General features: G+C 42.0%; 1 protein-coding gene across 1 annotated transcript in view; it reads right to left on the reverse strand.

Annotated features, from left to right (window-relative positions):
* myo1g (myosin IG) overlaps positions 1 to 16,076 on the reverse strand; it is a 71,042-nt gene that overhangs the window by 14,346 nt on the left and 40,620 nt on the right. Inside the window, exon 21 of the mRNA XM_034094545.2 lies at positions 13,718 to 13,875. Within this exon, the coding sequence (XP_033950436.1) occupies positions 13,718 to 13,875 (158 nt within the window). The remainder of the gene's footprint in view (positions 1 to 13,717; positions 13,876 to 16,076) is intronic.

Consider the following 16,076-nt stretch of genomic DNA (forward strand, 5'->3'; position numbering starts at 1 on the left):
CTTTGGGTTTACTGGCTTCAACTTCAAGGTGTATACTGCCACCTGAAGTCCCCGGCCGGAAGTCCCCGGAGTTGGGGACTAGTAGAAGCTGCTGGGAAGACTCCCAGCAGCTACTGAAGCCTTCTGAGATAATCAACAGAAGTGCCGACACCTCCTCATCTCCACCGCTCCCATGTTTTTTTTTTTGTGTTGCCATAAGTTAGTCTCTCTCCGTTGGTGCGCTGGGCTAATGCTAATGCTAATAATGCTAATCCGAGCAAATAAAATGGCGGCTTCACAAAACTTGTCAGAGTTTTACGGGGCGTGGTTTGCAATTCGCCCAGCCAATTTGAAATTGGAACCTTTTCCTCCCCAGGAAAGTACCACCTCTCTGGAAGGGACTGAAAAGGGGGGAAAAGGTTCCTGGAAAAAAGTTCTAGTTCCAGAACATTTTGGTGTGAACGCAAAATCCCAGGAATTATCGGAACTATTCCTGGGAAAAGTACTCCGGTGTGAAAGCGCCTATAAATTCCTGCAGTGTGGAGATGAAGGGGGGTTATGTGAGTTGCTCTTGAGCAGAAGAGCACCAGTGTTGGGCAAGTTACTTCCAAAATGTAATATATTACATATTACTTATTACTCTCTTTTGAAAGTAATAAGTTACATTACAAAATTACTCTCTCTGAAATGTAATGAGTTACACTACTTTAGTTACTTTTCTAGTTACTTTCACCAAAATAACCGCAAAAGAATGGCTAGGTATTTTAAATGCTAAAATGTAGTTTAGTGCAGCTCATTATACATCCAATGAAGGGCAATGTGGTATAGCATAACAACTGTGTAGGCCCTTAAGGCTACTAACAACTTGTATTACACGGCTTAGTTGAATACTCCATTCTGATTGTAACTTCTTAACATGTGACACGTTGTTAATAGAGTAGTACAGACCACTCTCAAGGACTATAACGAAGGTTGCTAAGGAGGATCAAGAAAGAGAAAGGAAAAGAGGTTAAAAGACGGATCGCTGGACGTCAGATAAATCACCAGAAGAAGGCAGACAGGAAGTAAACACTAACAGGGCACGGAATGGTCTCTGTAGTGTGTTTAGTATCTGGCCGTGTGCAGGCCTGGTTCCAGAACAACATGACTCAGGGTGCCTCTGAGGTTACAGGGGGCGCAGCAGTAGCAGGTTTACATGAGCAATAGTGGCCGGCAACAGCAATGAGAAATAGCATTGATGGTCCCCAATGAACAGATTATAGCATTTGTTATGTTTTGAAACCAAGCAAGTGAGAACATTTCAAGTGAGTTACAAGTGCAATCCTGAAATATTTCATACAGTCCAAAGTGGACTGTGGCAAAGAAAAGCACCAAAGCTTCAAAACTGTGCTGATAAAACAAATGAGAACATATTGTAAATCAAGGCAAATATTATTTGAACCAGCTCATGGTTTGAAATGGCAAACATTGAAAAGCAAAAGTATTATTAAAACCATGTAGCCTACTAAACATCACCTTGGTCCCATCATATACTCTGGGAAGAGAACATTTACTGTGCTTGACAACTGGTATCACATCATCATGTGAGGTTGACTTTGTGACCTGGAGATCATTTCAGCTGCAACATTAGCTCGTTGATAAGCTTGGGATATGAGATCTTTGTGTAGCCATTCGTGGTGAAGGCATCTGTGCTATTGTATGCATTATTTTTGACCCAACATTTCTACAGGCATGGCACTATTTTCACATATTCTAGCCCTTGTCTATTTGTATACCACGAGCTGCAAAATGACCACCTAACCCCACTGTACAGGCGGGTACTTGTTTAGATATACCTGGGCAGGCTCTGTTTCGCCGTGGTATCTTGGCTGGCACCTGCGGGCCGCAGAGGGGCGGCGGTGTTTCGGGCGATGAAGACTGCTGCTCCGGGGTTGAGGGCGGCGAGTCAGGCGGGAGTAAGCTAGTGTCCACAACGGAGGGTAACGTGATGTCCCCATCTGACCTGTTGCTACGGTCTGCAGTAGATGCAGTGTTGCTGGCGTTTAGTGATGGTTGCTTTAACAATTTTCGTATAAATGATTATCCACAGATGTGTGTCACTGCCAGAGATGGGGTCGTTACTAAAAAAAAGTAATATATTACATATTACATATTACTTTAAAAAAAAGTAATATATTACACTACTTCGTTACTATCTACATAAAGTAATTCGTTACTTTACTCGTTACTTTACTCGTTACTTTACTCGCAGGGCCGGCCGCCCCTCCCTACAGGCAGATCACGCAGACTGCTAAAGTTTCAAATGTTCTCTTTAGTTCAGTTTCCATTGTCGCATAAGACTGATCCAGATAGCTCCTGAATGTTTTCCTATCTGACCATGGCTGTCCTCTGTCTCCTGCTATCTGACCGTGGCTGTCCTCTGTCTCCTGCTATCTGACCGTGGCTGTCCTCTGTCTCCTGCTATCTGTATATTTTGCGCAGTCTATCTCTGCTCACGCTGTTGCGTCAGCGTGTTCTCCTGCGTGTTGGCCATGTGTTGGCCATGTGCACTGGAGCCAGACTTTAGCCGAGCACGTACGAACTGCGCGTGAGTGGCAATAACTCTCCTTACCAGCAGGCGGCGGTAGTGTGTATTCGTCATTCAAAACAGGCAACAACCGGAAAACAGAGAAGAAGAACAGACTACGTGTGTGATATAAATAAACAACAGCTATGTGCGTTAGCTTCACCTAGCATGTGTTCTTTGCAGGTGTTTGTTGAGGTTTGATTATGACTGATTTTAGAAAGTAACGAAGTAACGCGTGTCGGGGCAATGTTAGTAACTGTAGTGTGATTACTGGATTATAAAAGTAGCGCGTTACACTACTCCATTACCGACAAAGTAATATTATTACAGTAACGCGTTACAAAGTAACGCGTTACACCCAACTCTGGTCACTGCTGTGTAAGCACTTTGGAAATGATGCACGCGCAGCGGAGCAGGTCACGCGCACCTGACACAATTTGTTGTTAGTATTTTTCGCTCCGTTCTCTTTTTTGAATAGATCCCGGCGCGAGGCCTGAAGGGTAAACACCTGGTTTACTAATCTACTCGCACGTATGTCTGGTGTCGGAATGTCTCGCTATGTTAGTACATTGTTAAAAAACAAAACACCATTTAATTTCGGGTTAAAATGTGTTGTAACTGCGTTACTGAGCATTGTAACGGGTAATATATTACCCACATTTCATTAGTAATGCGTTACATTACTTCGTTACAGCAAAAAGTAATATATTACTGTAACTACGTTACTTTTGTAACGCGTTACACCCAACACTGAAGAGCACACAGAATGTCACCCATTTTTGTGACATTTTGTTAATCCCTTAATGCTAGATTGTGTCTGCTTATATCATTAACAATACTCATTTTTGTTTAATCCTAATTGATTTTGTTATCCATCTTAAACTGTACATATATTGGGTAAATATAAATATATGTACATAACAAATAAAATCCTTTCCACCTCAACCTGCATTCCTGATCAAACATTTGGTACTGTATTGACAAGCACACTGCTACAATGCTTCTTCTACTTCCAAAACCTCCTCATCTACCAGCATTTGGATTTATGTTAAACTATAACAAATTATGCAAATAAGGCTGGGAAGTTCCAAACAAGTGTCACTGAACCACAAATCCAAAATAGTGCTTATTTTTGTTTTGCTGGCCTCTGAGGAGAATCATGTCTACAGAGTTAGACCTTGAGGTAATGTTGTCAAGAATGACCCTGAAAGATTGTGGCTGCATTCAGAGCGAAGGACACTTATCTACAATCTAGAGAAAAAGAGACAGGAAAGTTAACTGGAAAAAACTTAAAGATTACGTCGGCAGAAGGTTGGGATTTCTCATTAAACCAGTATTCTGTAGTTATCACGGCATTATCTTGATCTCTTATGTGCTAATATTAACTTCATTATTCAGAATCCTGTGGTCCAAATGAAACACATTTCCATTACATTGTGATGAATTGTATTTTAGTTGAACTAATTCTTTAAAAGAAAACACATATTCTCAAATATGTCAGACCTGACTATGTAACGTTATAATTGAATCTCATTCATATTTGCATGAAAAATGTAAGTCGTCTCATCTTAAAGCGAGCATTTGGCCACAACATGAAAGACAGACGCGGAATACGCTGGAACTAAATTGTGCCAGCTCTACTTATAGCTGATGAACTTTATTATGCTTATATGGCGCGAGGATAAATCATATCTGAATTATTCACACGTGCATTAATGAACAGTTTGAGGCAGGACTATGAGGCTGAACCACTGAAGCCCATGAGCTGGCAGCTGTATGAGGAGTGAGGAGGAAGTGGGTCAGTGTTAATATCCTCTGTTTACGTGCACCTGGGTTAAAAGCTGTTGCCATAGTTACTCTCAATGGTGGAGGGAGTTCTCAGAGCTATTACTTAAGACAAAGTACTCATACAACACCACACTGTGAAAAAACCCTGTTACAAGTACGAGTCCTGTATTTACATCTCAGCTAAATAATAACATGCAAGTACAATCAGATAATTGTACTTTAAATAAAAATACACAACGCAGCAAAACCTGCTCTATAATATTATATATTATATAAGTAGATCTCTAGAACTGATGATTATTTTCATTATAGATTCATCTGCTGATATATTTAGTTTTGTCCAACCTTTATTACAAACCTAAAATCAACGAAAGTTTTTACATTACACGTGTGAAGATGGAACCATGAAACTGCCAATTCCTTTTCTGTAAATCGATCGATCAATAGTTCTTTTGAGTGTTTCCTATCAACCCCCACAGTTTAATGATGAACATAAAATACTTGTTCACTTCTCATTGGTTGGGGTCCATGCAGTCTAGCCTGGGGGTTCAACTCTCTGTGGGTCAGAGAAAGCCTCTCTTTGTGAGAGTATCCCCTCGCAGGACCCCTTCCCATGTCTTGGTGGGCTTGGAAAGGCCCGGGATGAAGGTCTCGCACTGCCAAAAGACAGCTTCACAGACAGCGTCTCCCAGACCAAACCCCTTCCCGAGGCTGGAGACTCGAGTCAGGGTGGAGCATGACTCATGACATTCCCCTGTGTTTGATTTTATATCTGCTGTTGTAATTTATTGTCTTCTGTTTGCGATTGTAGTAATGTGTTTTTTATTTGCATGTACCGTACAGCACTTTGGCTCGACCAAAAATCATTTTTATAATGTGCTATATAAATAAAACCTGACTTGATTTGATTCTCTATCAAATCAAATCATCTGAGTTGTAAGTCACATGAGAAGTAAAATACATCAAATGTGTACTTTTGAAGTATATAAATGCACTTAAATACCCTGCTCGCCGTGAGCCATGGATGAAAGCACCACTAAGACCAGATCAGAAGCTGGGAGTGGAAGAAAACCTTCAAATGACAGAACGAGGGACAGGAAGTGAGCGAGAGAGGACGAGCTGACCGAGGAGAGCTCAGCCTCTCCTGTTGCTGGATCACATTGAGGACAGCCACTGAGGGAGAGAAGAGGGGAGGCAGTCACAGAGGAGGCTATTTCAGGCTTCGGATGACGCCTTTCACAACCTCAAGAAGTGCACTTAGAAAAGAGATGGCCTTCACTGACCGGCACACTGTGGACGTACAGTGAGACCAGAGAGCCAACAAGTCCCTGGACATCAGTAGCAGCAGGTCACTGTGTGTCAGGAAGTCACACGAGCGCTCACATAAGTATGCTTCTGAGGTTAATGAAATCAGGTTTTTCTTCCCCCTCCTCGTTTTCTTTGCTCTTTCTCAAGAAGGGAGGGGGTGACCCAGAAGATTGCTATTAATGCAACACCGTCCCAGGTCTTTCCATATTCATAACTGAAAGTGCTGATGTATAAAAAGCCGGAGAGGAAGAGAGAACTTTGAAGAGATGAGAGGTAAACAAATTAAAAGCGGGAGAAGCTGTTTTGCTTGAGAGCTAATGAAGAGCAGTTTGAAGTGTGAGCTGGTCATGTGATGTATACACTCTAAAGCAGCATGATCCATTAACACATGTTTTACAGGGACAAGAAAGAGGGTTTTTTAGATATTGGAATTTGTTGAAACTTATAAATAGGATTTTTTTTACTTTTTTACTTAATTTGAGAAGGAATAAGAGATCAAAACTAAATGATGGGTACAACATTTTACATGCGTTTTTTATTTAAGCGTGTCTTTAAAAATGGCAGAAAATAAGTGCTGCAATATTTGTACAAAATCAAAGCTGATCCAAAAACGTCCATTACGTTCCGTCTCTGGTTGGTTTCAATAAGATGATGAAATCCCCAAACTGCCTTTTAAGTAAGAATCCTCCCCAATCTCTTAATGCCAGGACAGATCATACCCTAAATCCTGCTTTCAGCCCTCTCATACTCCCCCAGCTGTCCCAGCAGATGGTCCACGAGCCCACCCCCCTCCAAGCAGACGCACACAGTAAACACACACATACCGACACACGCGCAGCATTCATGCCGACAGCCCCGACCCAGGTGACAGGAAGAGAAGGCAGGGGAGAGAGGGGCTGATGGTACAGGAAGAGAGTGAGGAGGAACAAGCTCCGCCGAGAGAACAGCAGACGGCTGACAGAAAACCAGGCAGCTCATCTTCTCCGACAACTCGGAGGAGCTTTGAAGTCACATTTCACCTAGTGTGCCTCCCTGACCCACTTTTGTACAACTCTGTGTGCCATCAAACACTCTTTGCTCTTGTGTTTTACTTCAAAACACAATGGCTCCATTGACCGTTCCCCCCGATCAATCTCCAGACCTCATAAACTAAAGATGACGTGCGTGTGACTCTCAAAGTCTCATTTCCGGACGGAAGCACAAGGAGTGTGTTGTCATCCTCCTCTCCCCCCCACCCCCGAGCACATGCTCACACACTTCCACAGCTCGCCCCTGACTTTGTCTAGTGAGCAGAGGTCGCGACCCCCACCATTCACCGCAGATGGTGGCACAAAGACAGGCGGGGGGGCTGAAACGGACTCCCGATGGTGGACTTTCCTCTGTGAGGCTGCCGCACCTCGACCAGAGCCGCGCAGCTGCTGCAGGGACCCCGGTGATTCAGATAAACCTCCCCCCCAACAAAACCCAACCAACAGTCTGAGACTCGTAAAAGCCACAAAAGCCTCACCAGGGATCTGGGATCAGCTAGCTAAACATACACAAGGAGAGACTCATAAACCCCGTCTGCCCGGACACAAACTAAACACGTCTCTCTGGTGACGGATCAGTCATGTGTCATCTCTACGTGACCAGCCATCGCTTCAAAAACATCAAACTGGCTCGTGACTGAGAATAAGGCAAAACTTTCTTTTCTTTGTAGAGATTTCCACTGATATACTGTATTACAGGATGTTTTAACCCTTAAATGGTTTCTGTAGCCTGGGGGACGTAACGTGGGTGTAATACATGTTTCATAATATATACAAAAACAGTTTCTCTGCAGATATAGAGTGTTGGTTTTTGAACTAAGGTCATGTATTCAAAGAAAACATGAAGTATGTATTGTCATTTTAGCCTAGATATATTAGAAAATAGCAATTCATTGATTTTACGAAATATTTATATGCCCATTTATACGGCGCATACACGCTACACATTTCCATGAGGAGAAACGCGCTGCACTTTAAAAAACCTTTTCCAACTTGACAAAACATTAGCAGTGTTTACTAAAAGCGCTGCATAATAAAGAAACGCTGCAAATACAAAACAGTGTCAAAACAAACCGGAAACAGGGATACTAGAAAAGTGATGCACACCGCTGGAATCATAGTGCTTGTTGACGTTATGGCAGTGGCGAACCGTGTCTATCACAACTGGACCTTCTGTAGACACACACACCCCGCCACCCCCCCCCCCCCCCTCCGCGGCATTAAAGGGAAATGGAAACACTTTTCAAACTGCTTTCCATGCGACAATATTACCATTAGGAAATGTATTTATCTAGTCTATTTCCAATGTAAACGATCGAGATACGCGAATTTACTTTTTGAAATACGTGCCTAATGACCATGGGCGCTTCCATTGCTCCGGGACTTTTCCAGTGACGTCACTGATTGGGTACGGCTTCCTGGGCCAAAGCTCAATAACAAACAACATGGCGTGCAATACACCAGTAGTTTACATTACAAGAAAACGGTCGTCGTCAGGAGTTTATTGTATTGCCCCAGGCTGCACAAATGGATTTTATACAAAGAAGGAAGAAGTACATTTCCATAGGCTGCCACTAAAGGATGAGAAGCTGCTCAAAGTCCAGTCTGGATGCCTGGTTCAATACAAAACATTGGATTTGAAGCCAGGATCTGTTCCCACAATATTCGATTTCTCAACGTATGCAGTCGGGAACACCGACCGTCCCAGCACGTCGGCCGCGCAAGACAATGACAGTGTCAACAAACGTGAAGTTCGAGCCACCAAACGAGTTGCTTCAGCTGCCGAGAGAGAGGTAAATATTGCAGCACTACCAGATTACTAGCTCACACATGTATTTACTGACACAGTGTGACCTTATTAATTAACGCAATCGCGTCCAAACTAAATGGTAGCTATTATTATAACGCACAATAGAGAATTGGGGGTGTTCTATAGCTCAACTAATTAAACTGGCATACACACGCTCATCTGTCGAAAACAGCCCTAAAAAGGCTAGTATTGCTATTGATGGATGGTATTGCAGGACCCAGAGCGCACGGAGCACAGAGCGGACAGCAGATAACGGAATTGCAGTTGTATTGCTTATAGATTATCAGAACATTTCAAAGGGGACACAGCCCCATTGGATATTAACCTATGGATTAACTACATCATCGTTTTTATCGTTGTAATGCCATTGAAGACCAGTGTAGACCAGACAATGAGGAAGGTAAGCCGTTAGCCTGGCGTATGTTAGTACCTAGCGCCACTTGTTTTGATGTACGTTTTTGTGGATAACCTCGCGAGTTTGTATCTTTCAGTGTTGAGGTGGGCACCGTTAGATTCTGTGTCTCCTTGCGATCATAAACGATGTGTTGGATGTGCGGCTAGGATAAGTAATAAGGGAGCTATCGGTGCAGTAATAGGTTAGCATTTTCGCTCGGGGCTAATTCAGAGGCTCACTGTTAGCATTGTGTTTTTTAAAAAAAATTATTCCGGATCGTATGCCACTCTATTCGACCCAATCGGTTCATAAGCATAGGCCATGGGATGCCTGGTAACTGTAGATGCTTCCACATCAATGTCATCTCCCGACGAATAGTCAAATTCATCGTTCAAAACGTCGATCTCATTGCAAAATTCCTCCATCGCTGCCATATCTGCTACGTTGTGTTGACTTTCGGTGGAGCGAAAACACAGCCAGTGACGTCACCATTTGGGACTCCCCTAATGGCGGCGGCCTGGTCCCGGAATTCCCCACCCGGCCGGCGGATAATTAATTTTCTTTTGGCGAGTAATATCATATACAATAAATATTACGATCAATATCCATTGTAAAATGAATAAACTACCGGAATATTATAACTGTAATTGGTGTTTCCTTTCCCCTTTAAAATGTCCGTCTTTTCACTGAATTGTCGTCTTGAAAAGGGTACTCACAACAATTCCGCAACAACTTCATCTTCACCTGTTGCACTTGTCATTTCAACGTTAAAAACAATAAAACGGCATGAATTGCTTCGTCGCATTCATTGTAGAAGATCCTCTGTCTCGAGCCAGTTAACTAGCGGGCCTTCTAGAGCAGTGGTTCTCAACTGTTGGGTCGCGACCCACTTTTGGGTCGCGGAATTTCTTTTTTTGTGGGGGGGAAAGTCAAACTTTTATTTTGAAGGCCCGATTTTCTAACGCTGTGCAAACAGTCGGCGTTGGACTGGAAGTACCCAAGACCATAAACGGTTTTGAAAACTTCTGTCACGTAGTGATCATCTTCTCAATAAGTATGTTTGCTGATATTTTTTCGAGTCTCAAGATAGTCCCCACGGAGAATAACTCTTCTTTATACATCCATGGGTACAACTTCAGATAGAAATGAACACATAATGAAATATGACTCCCGGTTTGATGATTGACAGGTCACAGAACAATGGGAGCTATCTACCCTTACCCATAATTTAAAGTAAATCTCCTCTTTGCTCTTCTCGCAGCAAGATGTCAGAACAAAGTGAAAAACAAACAATGGCATAAAATATTATTAACATGTCGGGTAGTAATAGATTTACTTATTTTCTTCTCAGAGTGTACCAGAAGGCATAGTTATGTTAGTATTTCTAAAAATCTCCTGGGGGAGAATCCCCCCAGACCCCCTGCTGGAGTTGGGTTTTCAGCATGTGTGCCTTTTTATGTTATACAGTTCAGCTTTGATTCCATCATCTCATTAAACCTTTTTTAAAAGCATACTTTAGTTCTGTGAAGGGATATAAGGGATATATGCACTATACTTCACTTTTATTAATATTGTATGCTGAAAAGCGTATATATATATTACATCACGTTTTTTTGTTGAATAGATTTGAGTGCTTCAAAATGTTGGGTCGCGATGTATTGACCAAGTAAAAAGTGGGTCCCGAGGCCTGACCAGTTGAGAACCATTGTTCTAGAATACCCTGGAACCGAGGAGAACTCTGAAAGAACACGCCCATTGGCTACAAATCAATATATGATTGATTGATCAAACTGTCAGTCCAAACGTACGCTCTCATTCAGTGCAACGGCCAGGGCATTCGATCAAGGATGTAGAATACCTTGGTTGAAGGATGTTCTACCCAGAGACCCAGAACAAGATCTGATTGGTTGCTTTCTTTTCTAACACAAAACCACTGAAATGCGTAGTGCATGGTCCGAGAAGGACAAACAAATCAACGTAACACTGTAATATTACAGATCAACAACACAGATACGATTCTCATGTATTCATTTTATATACATTTTATTTATATAATTAAATCGATTATTTGTTTGTTTTATCTGAGTGTTCCAGGGTATTCTCTGAATACCTTGAAGGCCCTGACGGTTCGCCACTGCGTTCTGGGATTATAAAGTTGGCCAAATGTCAATACAACTCATCAAAAATATACAGTTCTTTGGCTTATTTTTACAATGTGATTGCATGACGACGGTATTCCAGATCTGTTGTAAGCTAGCTAGCTAACGTAGTTATTTCAAATTGACTGACCAAACACTTACAATTATGAAAAGGCAAAAGGTGCCTACAGAGATAGTCCCTGAACCTCAACAAACCCTCAGGCCCCAGCTGTGTGCATTACTTTTTTGTCAGCCAATTAAAAATGAATATGAATGTAGGATAGATGTCAGGACTGTGTACCATGGGTGTATAATAAGAACTGGATACAGCGTGGGAGGCATGAAGACAAAATGGGCCAACTTTTGAGCGAGCGAAACGTCACAGATTACCCGTCATCATGCCAGGCTGTCAGAGCAGAAGTCCCCGCATGTGCGCTCAGAGCATGCGCAGTTGAGTTGCCCCTTAAGCCCCGCCCCCGAGCTCCCACTCTCAGATGCGGGTTCATAATGCTGAGTAAAATAACTCTCAGAATAACATTATTAGCACATTTTACAACTTGAGGACCGAATGTTTTTAATAAGGGCTATACAAATGTTCATACTGGGTAGTTTATTTAGTTTCAAAAAAAATTATCCAACGATTTACAGACCACTCTTTCCCCATGTAAGTCAATGGGAAAAAGTGTTTCCGGGCCCAGCAACCCATACGGAAGTGTAGTACCGCCGTTTGGCCACAACGAATAGTCCAGCGCACTTCCTGGGGGCTTGCTGTGTGCCTAATAAACTGGCAACTGAGTGCTGCTGCTATACCTGCAGTTGTTTATCATCTGTCAATCATTTTCTAAATTGTATTTGACTCTTTTCGGATAGTGTATACACAAAACAATGAATCTAGAAAATAATCTTTGGATCCATCAATAATAAACATGTATATTTAATTCAGTATATTTGTTTTTAAAAAAATACAAATAACTGTAAGCTGCAGACCTTCTATTATCAATTCAACTAGTTTACATTTCAAACAACTTCAAACTTTAAATCACATTTTCATGATTAAATAATACAAATAAACAGTTAAATCTTTGTATATTCTTGCAGTGTGCGTTACAGCAGGTACACATATATGTGTGTAAATATACGAAGTGCAAAACATAGCTGTGAAGGGTTATGTATAATTGAGTGTGTTTAGTATTTATAGCCATGTGTTTGCTTATACATATTGATTTGAATATGGACTCATGGGAGGCAGGCCTCGAGCTGGAAGAGATCCAAATAAACAAATAAACCCAGACGCTTTCATCTGCTGTCATGTGACCAAGGCAATTAGGTATCAAACTTAAGAGGCTTCAGAAGTAAATGGACTTTTTTGTTTTAAATACTAACCTCAAAGTAATGAGTTTAAACATTGAAGATGTATAAAATGTTTTGTGGATTTACGTCATATCAAACATTATTTTCACCAGATGAGCTCGAGCCCCACTTTGTGGTTGTTACAATTTGTTTCATATATTTACGTCACCCGTTGTCCTGGCCAGATTTGGTGGATTGATACGTGACCAATCACTGCAGACTGGCCGCTATCCCACTCACAACAACACACACAAACTAATACACAAAAACACACACACACTACAACCAAAACAGTCTGCTCAGTGTGAAGACGTGTGCCGTTCAGATGGAGTCTGGCAGAGATGGATGTGAGTCAGGTTTATAAACATGATGACAACTCAGGATCTGAGTGGTGAATGTGATAAATGTCAGCGTGACGGATTCATTTCACAGCAGTTATTCAGAGCGGGGCGCGGGCACCGACAACTATGACAGTGATGAATGCCAAGAGTTTGATTTGCGTAATTCTTATTCTGCATTAATGGGCTCGGTTCAACCGGAAAGCGCTGAGTCGGATGCTGTGCTGGTTATTCGTGTGACACTGAGACCCCGACAGGCTGCGTGTCATCTCTCCAACAATCACTTCATGTTTCCACTCTGTTCAAAGATTTGTAATGAGGTGAATCTGCTGCTGTAGTGTTTGATGAAAAGCTGTCCAATATTAGAGAGCAAGTGATCACAAAGAGCAAAAACATATATGTGTGTGTAGTGTTTCCAAAACATGCTGAGTTGGCCCTAATAAGCTATCCAGACAGCCTGGCAACGACTGTAGCATAACCTGTAGACATCGACAGGTTATGAAAAGTGAAAGAAAGTACAATGTTTTCAGAGGAATATTTATGAGTTCTCTATGTCATGTTCTGCCACTAGGGGGCTCTCAACCAGAACCATAAGAAAAGAGGGAATTAGCTAGCACCGTGAAAGAGCGGATCATGGATCAGCTTTTTACAGTCAGAACCATTGTTTCTTTTTTTGAAGATTTTTATGGTGAACCAAATTCTGGCTAGTTACGCTGATGCATATGTGGCTAACGTTTGAAATTGTTTATTAAATGCACAACTGGAGTATAGTAGTGATAGTAGTTTTAAGTTTGATCTAATGTTTCTTTTTGACATCAAAGAGGGTGATTGCAATTTTCTGTTGTTTTTCATTCCAATCAACCCTTACCCGACGAGTGGGTGAAAATCATAACACGTATTTGTCTTAGAGCATGCACACATGTCAATATAACGACTATGACTGTTTTTTTAAGCTTGAATGTGTTACATTTGGGGCAATTTAAATTAATCACTATTATCACGTAAACTATGAACTGACCGTGTGAAATGGTCCACCAGCGCTCCCACCAGCTCCCCCACTCGGTCCTGGTTGGAGCACAGCTCCCCTCGCTGCAGACACAGCAGGACGTCATCCTGAGAGGTCGTGTGCAGCGCCACCATCTGGTCAGCCCCGCTGGTCACACTCAGCCCTGTCAACTGTGGAGAGACACAGAGACAGATGAGGACACAGAGACAGATGAGGACACAGAGACAGATGAGGACACAGAGACAGATGAGGACACAGAGACAGATGAGGACACAGAGACAGATGAGGACACAACACCGACTCTGGAGAGAAGTCGAGGTACAGCTGAAAGGGGATCAATGTTTAACATCCCCCAGTCTTCATGCAGATTATGGTACTGGGGCTTCGATTGTTTTGGTGCTAATGTCTGTGCTGTTTCAGCACTCAGATTCCCGATGTAACAAATAGTGTTATGGCAGTTAAATGTTTTTCTGTTCAAATGTAATGTTTACTTCATCATATGTTTCAATGTGTTACACTACATCAGCAAAATTGCACAAAAATATACAAGAACATAACAATTGTGTTATGTGTAAAGAAATACATGTATTGTTCATAGTTTAAGGACATTGTATACAACCTTAATAAAACACTGTACTTTAACTTTATTCCGAATGGAAGACTTAGGCACTTTTATTTTATGGAAATACCTAAATACTTCTTCTCCTCCTTCTGTGGACAGCACCTGATTGTTCCATCAGTTTGTGACCTGAGGGACATTTCAGCCTTCATGCCGAGGTAACCTTAATGCCTCTGTACAGCGTCTGGTGACACAGTGAGGCAGAGCAGCTTCGTCTCTATCCTCTGCTTCTGACCTGGAAACAGTCGTACGGTTCGCTGTGAGCAGCAGAGCTTAATGGCATCAGCTATCTTTAGCTGCTCGCTGCTGTTGCAGCCTGAGTCTGATGCTTGTTAACCCTCTAGCACGCAGTGAGCTCTCTGAAACCACTGCTGGACGTCCAGCTGTGCTGCTGCCTCAGTGTGTGGTGTGGTTGCTCTTTAGCCTTTACTGAGTGTACATTGTACATACAGGAGAGAACAGATCAGTTCCATCCGACTACCGTTTCATATCAACTGCCAGTCAATGATTGTGACAGCAACATGTTTGAGAAGGGTCAGGCAGTAGCTCAGTCCTTGGGGCGTGGCTTGGGTACTTGATGGTCACTGCTGGATAGTCACCAGTTCAAATGGAAAACATATATAATAATAATAATAATAATAATAATAACTGAGTATAGCTGGAGAGGGCACCCAACCCCCAAATTGCATGATCATTTGTGTACGTGTGTATTTAGGTTGGAGTGTGCACAGGTTTTTATCAACTCTTTACCAACAGAGTGCAAACTGAAATTGTCCTAGGGAATTCATAAAGTGTGTCTTTGATGCGCCACATGGTGCAGTAGTACCAGTGACACATCTATAAAAACAACCCACAATACGAAATGTGTTGAGCATATAACATATGAATTACACTTATAGTAAACGTAACACTGGTTGGCAGCCCTACAATGCAATGCTACAGAACATGCCTTATGATCGGGTGAGGATGCAGACTTTTTGTCAGGGCATGTATCTTAGCCTCAGTGTTTTATCATTATATCATGTATCTAGACTTCCGATTTCATGTTTTGCATCTTATTTTTAGCTGGGGCTCAATTCTATTTCACAAAAAATTCGATGAGGAGGACTCTTTAAAGTAGAGACACTACATACTGATATACACCTGAACATCAGCAGGAGAGGACTCTTTAAAGTAGAGACACTACATACTGATATACACCTGAACATCAGCAGGAGAGGACTCTTTAAAGTAGAGACACTACATACTGATATACACCTGAACACCAGCAGGAGAGGACTCTTTAAAGTAGAGACACTACATACTGATATACACCTGAACACCAGCAGGAGATGACTCTTTAAAGTAGAGACACTACATACTGATGTGAACCTGAACATCAGCAGGAGAGGACTCTTTAAAGTAGAGACACTACATACTGATGTGAACCTGAACATCAGCTGGAGAGGACTCTTTAAAGTAGAGACACTACATACTGATGTGAACCTGAACATCAGCAGGAGAGGACTCTTTAAAGTAGAGACACTACATACTGATATACACCTGAACATCAGCAGGAGAGGACTCTTTAAAGTAGAGACACTACATACTGATATACACCTGAACATCATCAGGAGAGGACTCTTTAAAGTAGAGACACTACATACTGATATACACCTGAACATCAGCAGGAGAGGACTCTTTAAAGTAGAGACACTACACACTGATATACACCTGAACATCAGCAGGAGAGGACTCTTTAAAGTTGAGATA

The sequence above is a fragment of the Pseudochaenichthys georgianus genome, chromosome 11 (genome assembly GCF_902827115.2).
Source record: "Pseudochaenichthys georgianus chromosome 11, fPseGeo1.2, whole genome shotgun sequence".
Classification (NCBI taxonomy): domain Eukaryota; kingdom Metazoa; phylum Chordata; class Actinopteri; order Perciformes; family Channichthyidae; genus Pseudochaenichthys; species Pseudochaenichthys georgianus.